This window comes from Phoca vitulina, unplaced genomic scaffold, assembly GCF_004348235.1.
Source record: "Phoca vitulina isolate PV1807 unplaced genomic scaffold, GSC_HSeal_1.0 scaffold18, whole genome shotgun sequence".
Taxonomy (NCBI): Eukaryota; Metazoa; Chordata; class Mammalia; order Carnivora; family Phocidae; genus Phoca; species Phoca vitulina.
Genome location: NW_022589721.1, coordinates 18549195 through 18565133, shown reverse-complemented (window position 1 = coordinate 18565133; position 15939 = coordinate 18549195). Strand labels below are relative to the sequence as shown.

General features: G+C 38.1%; 1 protein-coding gene across 2 annotated transcripts in view; it reads left to right on the top strand.

Moving 5' to 3' along the window:
- ATAD2 (ATPase family AAA domain containing 2) overlaps positions 1-15939 on the top strand; it is a 73932-nt gene that overhangs the window by 40821 nt on the left and 17172 nt on the right. For both annotated transcript variants that reach the window (XM_032415864.1, XM_032415865.1), the window contains exons 14-19: positions 2925-3084; positions 4260-4350; positions 5002-5316; positions 5918-6047; positions 6396-6582; positions 7231-7416. In XM_032415864.1, coding sequence (XP_032271755.1) covers positions 2925-3084; positions 4260-4350; positions 5002-5316; positions 5918-6047; positions 6396-6582; positions 7231-7416 — 1069 coding nt within the window. The remainder of the gene's footprint in view (positions 1-2924; positions 3085-4259; positions 4351-5001; positions 5317-5917; positions 6048-6395; positions 6583-7230; positions 7417-15939) is intronic.

Below are 15939 nucleotides of genomic sequence, written 5' to 3'. Positions count from 1 at the left end.
GAGGGTATGTGCTCTGGTAAGCGCTGTGAATTGTGCAAGACTGTTGAATCTCAGATCTGTACCTCTGAAACAAATAATGCAATATATGTTAAGAAAGAAAAAAAGAAGAAGAATGTAGCAGGAGGGGAAGAATGAAGGGGGGGAATCGGAGGGGGAGAAGAACCATGAGAGACGATGGACTCTGAAAAACAAACTGAGGGTTCTAGAGGGGAGGGGGGTGGGAGGATGGGTTAGCCTGGTGATGGGTATTGAGGAGGGCACGTTCTGCATGGAACACTGGGTGTTATGCACAAATAATGAATCATGGAACACTATATCTAAAACTAATGATGTAATGTATGGGGATTAACATAACAATAAAAAAATTTAAAAAAAAAATCTTGGGGGGCCTGGGTGGCTCAGTCGTTAAGCATCTGTCTTCGGCTCAGGTCATGATCCCAGGGTCCTGGGATTGAGCCCCGCATCAGGCTCCCTGCTCCAAGGGAAGCCTGCTTCTCCCTCTCCCGCTCCACCTGCTTGTGTTCCCTCTCACTGTGTCTCTCTCTGTCAAATAAATAAATAAAATCTTAAAAAATATATCAAAACCTTAAAATCTTTATTTTGAATTGGTAGTATCAGTATGAACTCACAATGAATTTTTTTAAAGAAAAAATAGTTTCTAGCTCTGGATACTTTAAAAGGCCTAGAAGCTATTACAATCCAATTAAATTTGTACCCCTGGCAACCAAAATGTGTTCTCTAAATACTAGGCTCTTAGGAGAGATGGTGGATAGTGGAAATAAGTCTGGAAATAAGCAAGACAAGCCTGGAATATCGTGTAATGCCTGGAAGCAAGGGAGCAATCAGAAACTGCCGGAGTCGCATCAGAATGACATAGTTTTGAAGGAGTTTCTATTGGCCAAGATGGGGTAATTTGAGCATCAAAAATAATGACTACAACAGAGTGAAATGCATCAAATACCTAAAAACTGTCAGTTTTTAATGATTTTTTTAAATAAAAACCTAATTGGTCACTAGAGAGGATGCTAAAATAGTGACTCATTACTCTGAAAATTGATAAAGAAAATGCATCAAGCATTTCTTTTTCCTGTCCTATAACTATGATTCAGGCCATGATTCAGAGTAATTTAATAATTGAAGGAATAACATTGTTCTTTATAGGAAAATCATAGTTTATAAATGCAAGGAAAATTATTGAAATAGAAAAATCACCATTTCGCAAATAGTGGATCTAGACCTGTGGTTTCCAACTGGGAGTGGATTTTGCCCCTCCCCCCACATGGGACAAATGTCTGGAGACATTTTTGATTGTCAAAAATTAGAAGAGGTGGGCCGTCCACTACTGGCATCTAGTGGGTGAGGACCACAGGCGCTGTTAAACATCCTACGGTGCCAAGGACAGCTCTGTACAACAAAGAGTTATCTGACCCAAATGTTAATTGTGCCAAGATTGAGAAACCCTGATCTAAGCAATAATTATCAGCAGCTGCAAAAACAGGTAAAAAGGTTGATAGTGAAGTTAATGATGAATGTAGTAAACTGATAACACCTCACCTAAACCCAGTCCCCTAATCTTAAAGGAAAAACTGGCATTATGTGCCTCTTGCATATACAATATTACAAGTACATGATATATTCCTATGATATATGCTATCCCAAGTAGTTCAGCCTGCATCTGTTAAGCTTCTAGATCTAACTGCCAGTTCATAGGAAATAGGAGAGATAGAGGACAGGTTAAAGGATCCTATCAGGAAGCAAGCAGCCCAATCCAGAATGTAGAAAGGAAATTTTACAAGGCAAATGACCCAGTTTCTTCAACAAATAAATGGCATGAAGGAATAAAAAGAAAGGAAGATTCGATGGGAACCGTTAAGGATTTGAGGGACATTTGACCAAGTGCAGTGTGTGGGTCTTGGCTTAAAAAATGAAATTAAAATGGGACACCCGTGTGGCTCAGTTGTTAAGCGTGTGCCTTCGGCTCAGGTCATGATCCCAGGGTCCTGGGATCGAGCCCCACATCAGGCTCCCTGCTCTGTGGGAAGCCTGCTTCTCCCTCTCCCACTCCACCTGCTTGTGTTCCCTCTCTCGCTGTGTCTCTCTCTGTCAAATAAATAAAAAAATAAAATCTTCTAAAAAAAAAAGAATGGAATGGAAAAAGATATTCTGAAACAATCAGGAAAATTAAATATTAGGTGATATTAAGGGATTATTGTCATTTCCATTGGTGTCCTAGTACTGTGGAGTTTTGCAAAAGCCCTTATCTCAGATATAAATACATTAAGTATTTAATATGAAATGTGTATGGATTAAATGATCTGTATGAAGTTTTTTGGGTTTTCTTTCTCAAAAAACTATTGGATTAAGTTAGAAAAAAGGACACTGAGTCGGAAGAGCACATGACTCTTGATTTCGGGGTCATGAGTTCGAGCCCCATGTTGGGTGTAGAGACAAATAAAAAAAAAAGAAAGAAAGTGGGTGATGAAGATGTGGAGATTGTTTTATTCTCTATCCATAATTAAAATGTAATTAAAGTTCTATTTTTTATGCTTTATGTATATTCTATTTTATTTGGGAGTTCTTTGATAATGTGTATACAGTGGACCATTTTTTAGATACAGTTTGTCTACTTTTTTTTTTTTTTATGTTGTATCCTTTTTTGGGAACTCTCAAGTTCCTTTGTGAAGTTATGCTTTATGAAATGTCTTCCAGGATCCATTTGTGGCATTCTAAAGGCCATTTATGTTTTTCATTGATTTTAATCTTTATGCCATTTAGTGTGTTATTTTACAGTTTTTAAATCTATTGGAAGTAATGGCATGCTCTGAGAAAATTTGTTCACATGTTTATTAAATCTTAGCAAAAGAAGAAATAATATATATTTAGCATCATATGTTTAATCTCTTCTCTCTTATCTTTACATTTAGTTCCATTGTTTCCACCCTGCTAGCTCTTATGGATGGATTGGACAGCAGAGGAGAAATTGTGGTCATTGGTGCAACCAACAGACTGGATTCGATCGATCCTGCTTTGCGAAGGCCTGGTCGCTTTGACAGAGAATTCCTTTTCAGCCTACCTGACAAAGATGTAGGAATTTAACATTATTCAGATTTTGACAGAATATGTTGCCCATATCATAGACAAATCTTGGCACAGTGAAAATTTGAAGATTGAGTTTTGTATGTACTGAAGCAAAAGTCATATGTGATTAACATCCAAATATATATGTGTGTATTTTTAGGGAAGCATTATTTTATTTAAAGAAGTTGATTTTTTTTTTTTATTCTTTTTTTTTTTTATTCTTTTTTTTTTTTAATAAAATAATGCTTTCCCTAAAAATACTCTTAAAATTTTCTCAATTTGAGGGGCGCCTGGGTGGCTCAGTCAGAGTTAGTTAAGCATCCGACTCTTGATTCTGGCTAAGGTCATGATCTCAGGGTCGTGAAATCAAGCCCTGCAACGGACTCCGGGCTCAGTTCAGAGTCAGCTTGATATTCTCTCATCCCTTTTCCCTCTGCGCCTTCCCCCACTCATGTGCTCTTGCTCTCTCTTTCTAAAATCAATCAGTCAATCTTTAAAAAAAAAATTCTCAATTTGACCATAGCCTTTGGTTGTTACCATACAACTTTATTTTGCGTCAGAACATGTGGCCTAATGAATAGTCAGTCCTTAGTCAATTTATTAACATTGGCTTTTTCATGGATACTACCTTATAATCCTACCCAGTTATTTTAAAGCCGCTTAATCTTTTGAGAACCAAGCAGGGAAATATGAGTAGAGCTGTCAGTACTCTTAAAAACAATTCTTGGGGCGCCTGGGTGGCTCTGCTGGTTAAGCATCCAACTCGATTTCAGCTCAGATCATGATCTCAGGGTTATGAGATCAGGCTCTGCGCTCAGCGGGGAGTCAGCTTCTCTCCCTCTGCCCCTCTCCCCACTGGTGCTCTCTCTCTCTCTGGAATAAATAAATAAATCTTTAAAAAAACACAATTTTTAATACGTACCAGAATGAACACTAGTCTCATTATTACTTAATTTTGTACACATTTATGGTGACTAGAACTTGAGCACTATAAATGCAAATCTTCTTTAACATAAACTTAAATGCTTACAAATACATCTTTTTCTTTTTTAGTGTTTCATATTTTTATTATAATAGGTATTGATTTCCTTTTAATTTTAGATAAAATTATTTTAAATTGAAATTATTCAAATCTGAATAACACTTTATTATTAAAAAAGTTAAATTGTTCTTACTTGTAGGCTCGAAAAGAAATTCTTAAGATTCACACAAGGGATTGGAATCCTAAACCACTGGACGTATTTCTAGAAGAACTAGCAGAAAACTGTGTTGGTAAACATTGCTTTAGGCATTAAAAGATAAAATGCATGCGTTTCAGAGATGAAGCAAGTTGTAGTCTTGCAACGTTATGTTTAAAGAAATACAGGTTATGTTTGTTTCTAATCTCTTATTTGTGGCGTGTTTTCTTACAAAATCCTGGATATTAGAGATATTTGATGAATTGGCTGTTGCAGAATTTGAAAGCAAAGTTAGACAATAATAATAGCCATCTTTTGCTGATCACATTTTTCTAGTCTGTTAAGCATTCCACATACATTATTTCAAGAAATTCTCACATCAGTCCTGTAAAGTAGGTAGCATTATATCCCTATTTTACAGATGCAGAAATGGCTGAGAGAGCATAAATGATTCTCCAAAGATCATACATGTAGTAAATGATAAAACAGAATTTGACCCTAGTCTGTCTAATTTTAAAACTCTTGTTCTTGAATGCTATGCTATACTTAGTGTTTGTACATTTCACTTGCAAAAGTTGATAGCTATTACTACCATTATAAGTTCACTGGGTGAATGAGATTTTTAGCCTTATTTTAAATATTTTCCTACTATATTGCTAGGTTAAGTTTTAATTTTCTTTCAACCATGGTCATGCTATTAGGATGATGATTTACATTTTAAAAATTTTTTGGTTGCCTTGGATAGGATACTGTGGTGCAGATATTAAGTCGATATGCTCTGAGGCTGCTTTATGTGCTCTGCGTCGACGCTACCCACAAATCTATACTACTAGTGAGAAACTACAGTTGGATCTCTCTTCAATTAACATCTCGGCTAAGGATTTTGAGGTAGCTATGCAAAAGATGATACCAGCTGCCCAAAGAGCTGTGACATCACCTGGGCAGGCATTGTCCACTGTTGTGAAACCTCTCCTGCAAAGCACCGTTCACAAGATCTTAGAAGCCCTGCAGAGAGTATTTCCACATGCAGAAATCAGAACAAATAAAGCATTAGACTCAGGTATGCAACTGGATTGGCCATTTAAAGTCAGTTTTCATAATCAGTAAAGCTAAATGTTTTATACATCCCAGAAATGTTTCTTTAGAAAAGAGCCTCTTCAGGGCGCCTGGGTGACGCGGTCAGTTGAGCATCTGACTCTTGGTTGCAGCTTAGGTTGTGATCTTGTGGTGGGTCTTGGGATCAAGTCCTGTGTCAGGCTCTGCGCACTCAGCACGGAGTCTGCTTGAGTTTCTCTCTCCCTCTCTCTCTGCCTACCCCCTGCTCCCACATGCGCTCTTTTTTTCCCTCTCTCAAAATAAGCAAATAAAACTTTTAAATAATAATAATACAAAGAGCCTCTTGAAAGGAATCTAGTCATGCTTTGCCTGGATATTTGAAGGAAATTTACTTCGCAGATTCACAGATTGCCTTCAGTTAAATCTGTTTAAGTTTGAAATGGCCTTTTTATATTTACTTGTTACTCATATCTACATAGATATTTTTGATTCTTAAAAATTCTCTTGTACATTTCATTTACATTGATTTGCTAACCAAAGCATTAGGTAAACATTTGCTTTGCAATCCAGAAAAGTTACTAATGTGCAATTTTTTTGTTTTATAGATATTTCATGTCCTCTGCTAGAAAGTGACTTGGCATACAGTGATGATGATATTCCATCTGTATATGAGAATGGGCTTTCTCAAAAATCCTTTAAGACAAAAGAAAATTTTAATTTTCTTCATTTGAATAGGTATATATTTCTCCTGCAAATGAATATATATAATTTTTTGGTGTGTGAATTTCCAAAAACTAAAAGATGGTGGTTGAAAAAGATAAAAGATGCTAACTGATCTTTTTTTAAGTTAAAACATCAAATATTTTTATCATTACAGTTGTCACTGTAGTAGAAATTTCACTATATATGAAGTATTCCTAAAATCTGTGGAGGTTGATACTTTCCAAAAACCACGTGAACCATGCTGTTATGGATTGACCACCCACATAGTCAAAATTTTTACCTTAAGAGCGTTAAAAATGGATAATTTGGGAGGAAAATTTAAATTTTTGCTTTTTCTAAAATAAAGCTAATTTCTTTCAGAAATGCATGTTATCAACCTATGTCTTTTCGACCAAGAATATTGATAGTGGGAGAACCAGGCTTTGGGCAAGGTTCTCATTTGGCACCAGCTGTCATCCATGCTTTGGAAAAATTTGCAGTATATACATTAGACATTCCTGTTCTTTTTGGAGTCAGTGCTACATCTCCTGAAGAAACATGTGCCCAGGTAATTCATTGTTGCCCAAATAAGCTGTAAGAGAACACAATCTTCCAGAGGCACAATCTAGAATTGCCTTATCGTTTTTGAACTTTTTTCTTGTCGTTCTGATTTCTACCTCCAGGTTTATGAAATAGAACTATATGTAATTGCCTAGTCATTAAAGAGTATGGATTTAAATCACATTTCCACCATTTAATATCTGTGTGACCCTAGGGAAGTTGTTAGATCTCTGCTTTGTTTTCCCCATGTGCAAAATGGAAGTAATGATAGTACTTACGTTGTGTGGCTGGTGTGAGAATTAAGTGAATAAAGTACTTAAAACACTAAATGCTATGTGGTTTGTGCTCAGATTTTCTGCTGCTTCTGTTTTTGCTATTTCCATGTTAAAATCTTTCAAATGTAAAAGTTTTATATTTTTATATTTAACACAAGTCTTCTAGATTGATTAAGCTGTTTTCTTTCTAATTGCTTGAAGCAACCATGTTTTCCTACAAATGAGAATTTCATAAAACATTTAAAAATAAGATTGTGAGACTGGGCGAAGCATTTTAAAAACTTGAGGGCTTTATATGATAATTGTAGGAAGTTAAATGTTGTTCCAAACTAATAAAGTGAGCATTACTAATGTACTGACTTTTTCTTCCTCTCTACTAGATGATTCGTGAAGCTAAGAGAACAGCACCAAGTATAGTGTATGTTCCTCATATCCACTTGTGGTGGGAAATAGTTGGACCAACACTCAAAGCCACATTTACTACGTTGTTACAGAATATTCCTTCATTTGCTCCAGTTTTATTACTTGCAACTTCTGACAAACCCCATTCTGCTCTCCCAGAAGAGGTAATTTGAGGGGGAGAAATCACTGTACTTAGAAAGAGACTTATTAAGAATTTATTATAAAAATTTCAAGTGCTACAGAGGTGAATAATAGGATATGGAAAAGTTTTCTTATCAGAAATGTCATGTTAACTATCTGGTATATAGACCTGTTGGGCAGGATGGTATGTATATATATGTATGTGTATAGTAGGGCTACATTATAAATTTTTTTCCTCTTACAAAAATAGGAGTTATGTGTTGCATACTATTTTGCTTTGTGTGTGTGTGTGTGTGCATATATATATGTATATATATATATATATATATATACACACACATATACTATTGCATACTGTTTTGCAATTTGCTTTGTGTGTGTGTGTGTATATAATGTATATATATATACACATATTATTGCATACTACTTTGCAATTTGCTTTATGTGTGTGTATATAAAATGTATTTATATATATATATAATGTATTTTTCAGGACACAGTCTCATTACTTTTAAAAAGTAGCATGGCTTTTTCCATTGTCTTGATGTACCAAAACTTTATCCAGATTCTTGTTCATAGATCTTTTGGTAGTGTTTTAGTTTTTATCTGTTGAACTGTTAGAGTAAGCATCCTTGAGTTTTATTTTACATGAGCATTACTTTGTGTATTTTTCTAGCATCTGTTCCTAAAAGTATAATAACCTTAGCTTAATCAAAGAATATGCACATTTAAAATTTTTAATGGCACTAAATCACTGTCTTTCAAGTTTGTGCCTGTTTAGGCAACTACCAGTGACAGAAGTTCATGCTTTTTCTGCCTGGAATACTCTTCTAGATATTTGCCTGGCATGATTCTTTATTTTTCTCAGGTCTCTACCCAGGTATCACCTCTCAGACACCTTCCCTGATCAGTTTCTCAATTACAGTGATCAGCTCCTCTGCCCATCACTTTTCCCTTACTCTACTTTGTTCTTATCACCACCTTCCATTATTTATTCGTTTGCCTTTCTTTCTCCTAGCAGAATATAAGAGTACATGAAGTAAGACTTTTTTTCCTACCTTTCAATTTTCAGAGTACATAATAAGCATATTATCGGCTTCTATGTGTGAATAAGTTTTTCTATACCTTTGACAAAATTGGTTTGCATTTTTTTAAGAATGTGAGTAGGAAGATAAATTCAGATATTTTATTAAATATTTAATGGGTACTTATTCTTTGACAGGCATAGTTCTAGATACTGGGAATATAGCATTGAAAAATATAGACAAAAATTTCTGTCTTCCTAGGGCATACATTTTAATTGGGGGGGGAGAGAAAACTAAATAAAATACATAGTAACCTATTGCTATGGATAAAAATTTAGCTAAGCAATACCAAAAGAGTGTGTTAGGGTCATAATGTTAAGTAGTCTTAGGTAAAGCCTCACTAAGAAGATGACTTTTGGGGCGCCTGTTGTGGCTCAGTCGTTAAGCATCTGCCTTCGGCTCAGGTCATGATCCCAGGGTCCTGGGATCGAGCCCCGCATCGGGCTCCCTGCTCCACGGGAAGCCTGCTTCTCCCTCTCCCACTCCCCCTGCTTGTGTTCCTTCTCTCGCTGTGTCTCTGTCAAATAAATGAATAAAATCTTAAAAAAAAAAAGATGATGATGACTTTTAAGGAAAGACCTGAAAAAGTAAGACAGTGAGTAGCCCAGTTGGGCATTTGAGGGGCAAAGTTTCCTGGCAGAAGAAAAGCAAGTGCAAAGACCGTGAAGCAAAAGTATGTTTGGTGTGTTGGAAGAAACAGCAAGACCAGGGTGGCCAGAGCACAGTGAGTGAAGAGCAGAATGAAGGAAATGAGATCAGGTTGTCCCTGATGGCTCTGTTTTAATAGTTGATTGTGAATTATTCAACTGAACATTGAATAAGCTGGGAAATAAACATTATGTGTATGTTACAGACTCAAAGGCTTCTAGTTTAGTTAATCTAGTTCTGGACTCTTCCTTTATATTGACTTCTTTATGTGGATATTTCAGCTTTGTTGAGACACTTTCTTCACTGTTCATTGTTAGCCCTGATTCCTAAAAAATCAACTTATTTTTAAGGGCTTCCTTATCTTAATCTCTGTTTTCCAGGTACTATATAGAACCTGTCAAATCTATTTTCATCACGACAACTCTTTGTATATTTGAATCCTGTTACATTTATTTGTATGTCCCCACTTGGACCCAGGCTTCTTCACACTAAACATTTCTTCTATGATACGGTATATTCCTTAGTGTTATAATAAAACAGAAGTTTATTTCTCGCTCACTTAACTATACTACACAGGTGACTACATTCAGGTCTATCCTCCCCCACGTAGTCATTTCAGACACTTGGGCTGAGAGAGTTTTCTCGTTTTCATCATGTAGCTTTCAGCTTGCTTTCATTCCACCTCACTGAAAGGAGTGGCCCATTCATGTGCCTGATCTGAAAGATGTGTATCATTTCCTGTCCCATTCTCTTTGGCTCTACCTAATAGCAAGGGAGACTAGGAAGTGTAACAGAGCGGTGTGCCCAAGAAGAGAACGTGGGCTTGATAATAGCAAGCTCTGCCACACAACACATATTTTTAGTTTCTTCAAAATTCTAGTCACTCTCCTGAATGTCTTTATATTCCTTTTGAAAAGTTGTACTCGGGATAAATTACTCTAGCAGTGTTCTGGTTAACAGAGTAAAGAAGAATTACTATTTAGTAGCCACATTATACCATTGGGCTTATTGTACTCCTAGTCAGTTAAAACTTTGTTAATCATTCTGAAGTTTGAAACAAAGATAATAAGTTTATACTCTTGATAACAAGACAAACCAGCTGAGTTTTTTTTTGTTTTCTGCTTTTGTTTTGTTTTGTTTTGTTTTTTTGAGAGCACGTGTGAGTCGGGACTAAGGGCAAAAGGGAAGGGGGAGAGAGAATCTCAAGCAGGCTCCACACCCAACATGAGCCCGACACAGGGCTCCATCTCACAATCCTGAGACCATGAGTTGAGCTGAAATCAAGAGTCAGATGCTTAACTGACTGAGCCACCCAGGCGCCCCTAGCTGAGCATTCTTTATATGGAAGTAGGGAGGTTGAAAAACCAGTCAGTTTAATGTAAGATAACTTTATCAAGAATGTGGGAATTCTGCACTCAAAGATCTTTTTTTAAAGAATAGCTTCTCTGTTTTCTTAGAGTAATATTTCCTAAGCATATAATTGTAAATTGGGTAAAGTATCCCAGTACCATACTGCATGGTAGGGAGGAGTGGGCACAGGACCAGGAATTGTTTATTTTAAGAAATGAATAATCTAATTTATATGGATACAAATAAACAACTCCACTTTGAGCCTTTTAGTGGTTCAGTGACACTGTCTAGGTAGCATTGTTCTATATAATAAATGAGAACACTGTGTACCATTTTTAGCTGCATTAAAGTTTGTCCATATCAGAACTGCAATCAGAGTACCTACATGCATGAGCACTTAACAATTCAGCAGTATGGGAAAAATGAGAAAGAAGGTCATGAATAGATTAGAAACTTTCATGAATCCATGGAAGAAAAGCAATGGGGATTAGATTGATGAGGGTAACCACAGTTCAAAGCATGTGCATGAGAGGACTGCTTTGAAAGATGGGAATAGTTTCTAGCTCTGAGTCAGTGCTAGAAAGGAATTGAAAGAGCCCTTGGACAACTTTGAGTTAACTGGCTTTCTTCACTTCTGGCCGTGCCAAGCAGCAATCAGCAGAGTTGTTCATCCTTAGCTAGAGCAGTGAGGGTGGGCCCAAAGATTAATGTGTCAGAGCAGTAACTAGCTATGGCTGCCAATATCAGGAAGAATGGGGAGACCCTGTTGCCCAGAAAGCAAATTACAGGTACGTTCTATTTCCAGGATAAACTAGCTTCTTCATAATCACTGGAAGTAGAAGCTAGAATAAACAGAAAAAGCATCTATGGAAAGTCAAGAATTCAAAGGCAAAGATGAGCTTATAAATAAGTATTTGAGAAAGACTGCTCAATGAATAATCATATTCATGCATTACCAATAGACTGTTGTAGAAAAGAACCAATTGGAGATATTATGAATGAAATAACTCCCCCCCCCCCCAATAAAAAAAAACTCCATGAGGCTTTTGAAAAGGAGCAGACACAGATGAAGAGCAATTAGTGAGATGGAACATCATGAGAGCAGGAATTCTTATGGTATATGATACAAAAGGACAGAGATTTGAAAAGGGAGGAAAAAAAGCTAAAATAGAGGTGATCAATTCAGGTCTAACACCTATTTAGTGGGCTTATGGGAAGAGAAAATAAATGTAGAAGAGAAAATAGTCACACACTAAAACCTTTTGTAGAGTTAAAGAATACCTTAAGTTCAGATGTAAAAGTTTCTGTGTTCTAACTGATGGATATAAAAAGGCCCAGCAGGGAGGAAAATATGGCGAGGAATAGGGAACCCTATTCCAACTGGTCCCCAGAATTGAACTGGATATCTATCAGACCACTCTGAACACCCACGAAATCAGCCTGAGATGTAAGATGTATCTGGATCCCTACAAACAGAATATCGCAGGTGTTTGGTTTCGAGGTATGAAGCAGGGAGCCGTGATTCTGCGGGCAGATGTCGGAAGATAAACGGAAGGGGGAGGGAGCCGTTGGGATCTTGCAACACTGGTGAGCGAAAGCCTCCCGTGTTGGGAACAGGGCAGAGACTCGCAGACAGGTAGTGGCAGGGAAAGGACTTTAGGGCAACCCCCCCGGAATGAAACCTGGAGCGGCGGGGGCCATGCATGCCAACTGGGGGTGGCTGGCGGTTTTAGAAGCACAAAGGGCAGAGAAGTGCTTCGACCTGGAGGCAAAGACTGGAAGCGCTGCTGAGGGTCTCACAACCCAGAACGCTGCAGAGAAACGGAGATAGTGTGGCCTGGAGAGCTCACTGAAGAACTGACTGCGATCTCTCTCCTCTGAGGCAGAGGGTTGGAAACGATCTCTTCTGCTCTCTCAGAAGAGACGCGGAAAGCTGCCAGAGAACAAAAGCCCCCCCAAACCGGTTTTCACTGAGCCCATTCCCCCCCCACACACAGGGGGAAGGGCAACTCTTGCCCAAACAAGGTTGCCTGAGTAACAGTGCAGCAGGCCCCTCCCCCAGAAGACAGGCTGGGAGAACAAGGGGTCAACAACCCTAAGATCCCTATAAAACAGATGCATCTTGGGTTGTGGTCAATAATTTGGACTCTCTACATTCCTTCAACCACCCCTCAACAGAATGACTAGGAGGAGGAACAAAATAGGAAAGACTCAGAGACTCTGATTTCTGCCACAGATTTACAAATGGTTACAGATATAACCAAGATGTCAGAGATGGAATTCAGGGTAGCAGTTGTGAAGACAATAGCTAGAATGGAGAAATCGATTAATGGCAACATAAGAGTCTCTCAGGGCAGAAATGAAAGCTGAACTGGCAGAACTTAAAAATGCTATCAATGAGATCCAATCTAATCTAGATAATCTAACAGGGTAAGCGAGGCAGAAGAACGAATTAGAAGACCAATTGATAGAAAAGAAGGATAAAGAGGAGGCCAGGGAGAAACAACTCAAGATCCATGAAAAGAGAATCAGAGAAAAAAGTGACACCATGAAACATTCCAATGTAAGAATTATTGGGATCCCTGAAGGGGTGGAGAGAGAGAGAGGACTAGAAGATATATTTGAGCAAATCATAGCTGAGAACTTCCCTAATCTGGGGAATGAAACAAACATTCGTGTCTTAGAGGCAGAGGACCCCTTCCAAGATCAAGGAAAACAGGCCAACGCCCCGGCATGTAATAGTAAAACTCACAAATCTTAGAACCAAGGAAACCATCTTAAGGGCAGTTAGGGGGAAGAGATTCCATACGTACAGAGTGAGGAACATCAGAATAACGTCAGACCTATCCACAGAGACCTGGCAAGCCAGAAAGGCCTGGCAAGGCATATTCAGGGTACTAAACGAGAAGAACATGCAGCCAAGAATACTTTACCCAGCAAGGCTGTCATTTAGAATGGAGAGATGCAGAGCTTCCAAGAGCAGCAGAAACTGAAAGAATATGTGACCACTGAGCCGGCCCTGCAAGAAACATTAAGGGGGGTTCTATAAAAGGAGAAAGACCCCAAGAGTGATATAGAACAGAAATCTACAGAGATAATCTATAGAACTATAACAAGGACTTAACAGGCAACATGATGACAATAAATTCATATCTTTCAATAATCAGTCTCAACGTGAACGGCCTAAATGCTCCCATAAAACAGCACAGTGTTGCAGATTGGATAAAAAGACAGGACCCATCCATATGCTGTCTACAAGAGACTCATTTTGAACCTAAAGATACATCCAGACTGAAACTGAAGGGATGGAGATCCATCTTCTATGCCAACGGACTTCAAAAGAAAGCTGGGGTAGCAATTCTTATATCAGACAAATTAGATTTTAAGCTAAAGACTGTAGTTAGAGACACAGAAGGACACTATATCATTCTTAAAGGGTCTATCCAACAAGAAGATCTAACAATTGTAAATATCTATGCCCCCAACATGGGAGCAGCCATCTACATAAGCCAATTGCTAACCAAAATAGTCATATTGATAATAATACATTAATTGTAGGAGACCTCAATACTCTCAGCGATAGACAGATCATCTAAGCAGAAAATCAACAAAGAAACAAGAGTTTTGAATGACACACTGGACCAGCTGGACCTCATATATATACAGAACATTCCGCCCTAAAACAACAGAATACTCATTCTTCTCGAGCGCACACGGAACTTTCTCCAGAATAGACCACATACTGGGTCACAAATCAGGTCTCAAATGATACCAAAAGATTGAGATTATTCCCTGCGTATTCTCAGACCATAATGCTTTAAAACTGGAACTCAGGGCGCCTGGGTGGCTTAGTTGGTTAAGCGACTACCTTTGGCTCATGGTCCTGGAGTCCTGGGATAGAGTCCCGCATTGGGCTCCCTGCTCAGCAGGGGGTCTACTTCTCCCTCTGACTCTCACCCTTCTTGTGCTCTCTATTATTCTCTTTCTCTCAATAAATAAATAAAAATCTTAAAAAAAAACTGGAACTCAATCACAAGAAAAAATTTGGAAGAAATTCAGACACTTGGAAACTAAAGACCACTCTGCTCAAGAATGTTTGGGTCAACCAGGAAATCAAAGAAGAACTTAAACAATTCATGGAAACCAATGAGAATGAAAACACATTGGTCCAAAACCTATGGGATACTGCAAAGGCGGTCCTAAGGGGGAAATACATAGCCATCCAAGCCTCCTCAAAAAGATAGAAAAATCCAGAATTCACCAACTAACTTTACACCTTAAAGAACTAGAAAAAAAGCAACAGATGATGCCTGAGCCACGCATTAGAAGAGAAATAATTAAGATTAGAGCAGAGATCAATGAATTAGAAACCAGAAACACAGTAAATCAGATCAACGAAATTAGAAGCTGGTTCTTTGAAAGAATAAGATCGATAAACCACTGGCCAGACTTACCCAAAAGAAAAGAGAAAGGACCCAAATTAATAAAATTATGAATGAAAGGGGAGAGATCACGACTAACACCAAGGAAATAGAAACAATTATTAGAAATTATCAACAACTATATGCCAATAAATTAAGCAACCTGGACGAAATGGATGCCTTCCTGGAAACCTATAACCTGTCAAGACTGAAACAGGAAGAAATTGACACCCTGAATAGGCCAATAACCAGTAACGAGATTGAAGCAGTGATCAAAAACCTCCCCCAAAAAAAGAGTCCAGGGCCTGATGGATTCCCTGAGGAATTCTACCAAATATTCAAAGAAGAAATAATACCTATTCTCCTGAGGCTGTTTCAAAAAATAGAAACAGGGGCGCCTGGGTGGCTCAGTCGTTAAGTGTCTGCCTTCGGCTCAGGTCATGATCCCAGGGTCCTGGGATCGAGCCCCACATCGGGCTCCCTGCTCCGCGGGAAGCCTGCTTCTCCCTCCCCCACTCCCCCTGCTTGTGTTCCCTCTCTTGCTGTGTCTCTCTCTGTCAAATAAATAAATAAAATCTTAAAAAAAAAATAGAAACAGACGGAAAGCTTCCAGACTCATTCTATGAGGCCAGCATTACCTTAATCCCCAAACCAGGCAAAGACCCCATCAAAAAGGAGAATTTCAGACTGATATCCCTGATGAATACGGATTCCAAAATTCTCAACAAAATCCTAGCTAATAGGATTCAACAATACATTAAAAGGATCATCCATCAGTGTGATAGAACACATTAATAAGAGGAGAGAGAAGAACCATATGGTCCTTTCAATTGATGCAGAAAAAGCATTTGACAAAACACAGCGTCCTTTCCTGATTAAAACTCTTCAGAGTATAAGGATAGAGGGAACATTCCTCAAGTTCATAAAATCCATCTATGAAAAACCCAGAGCGAATATCATCCTTAATGGAGAAAAGCTGAGAGCCTTTCCCTTAAGATCAGGAGCACATCAAGGATGCCCACTCTCGCCACTGTTGTTCAAC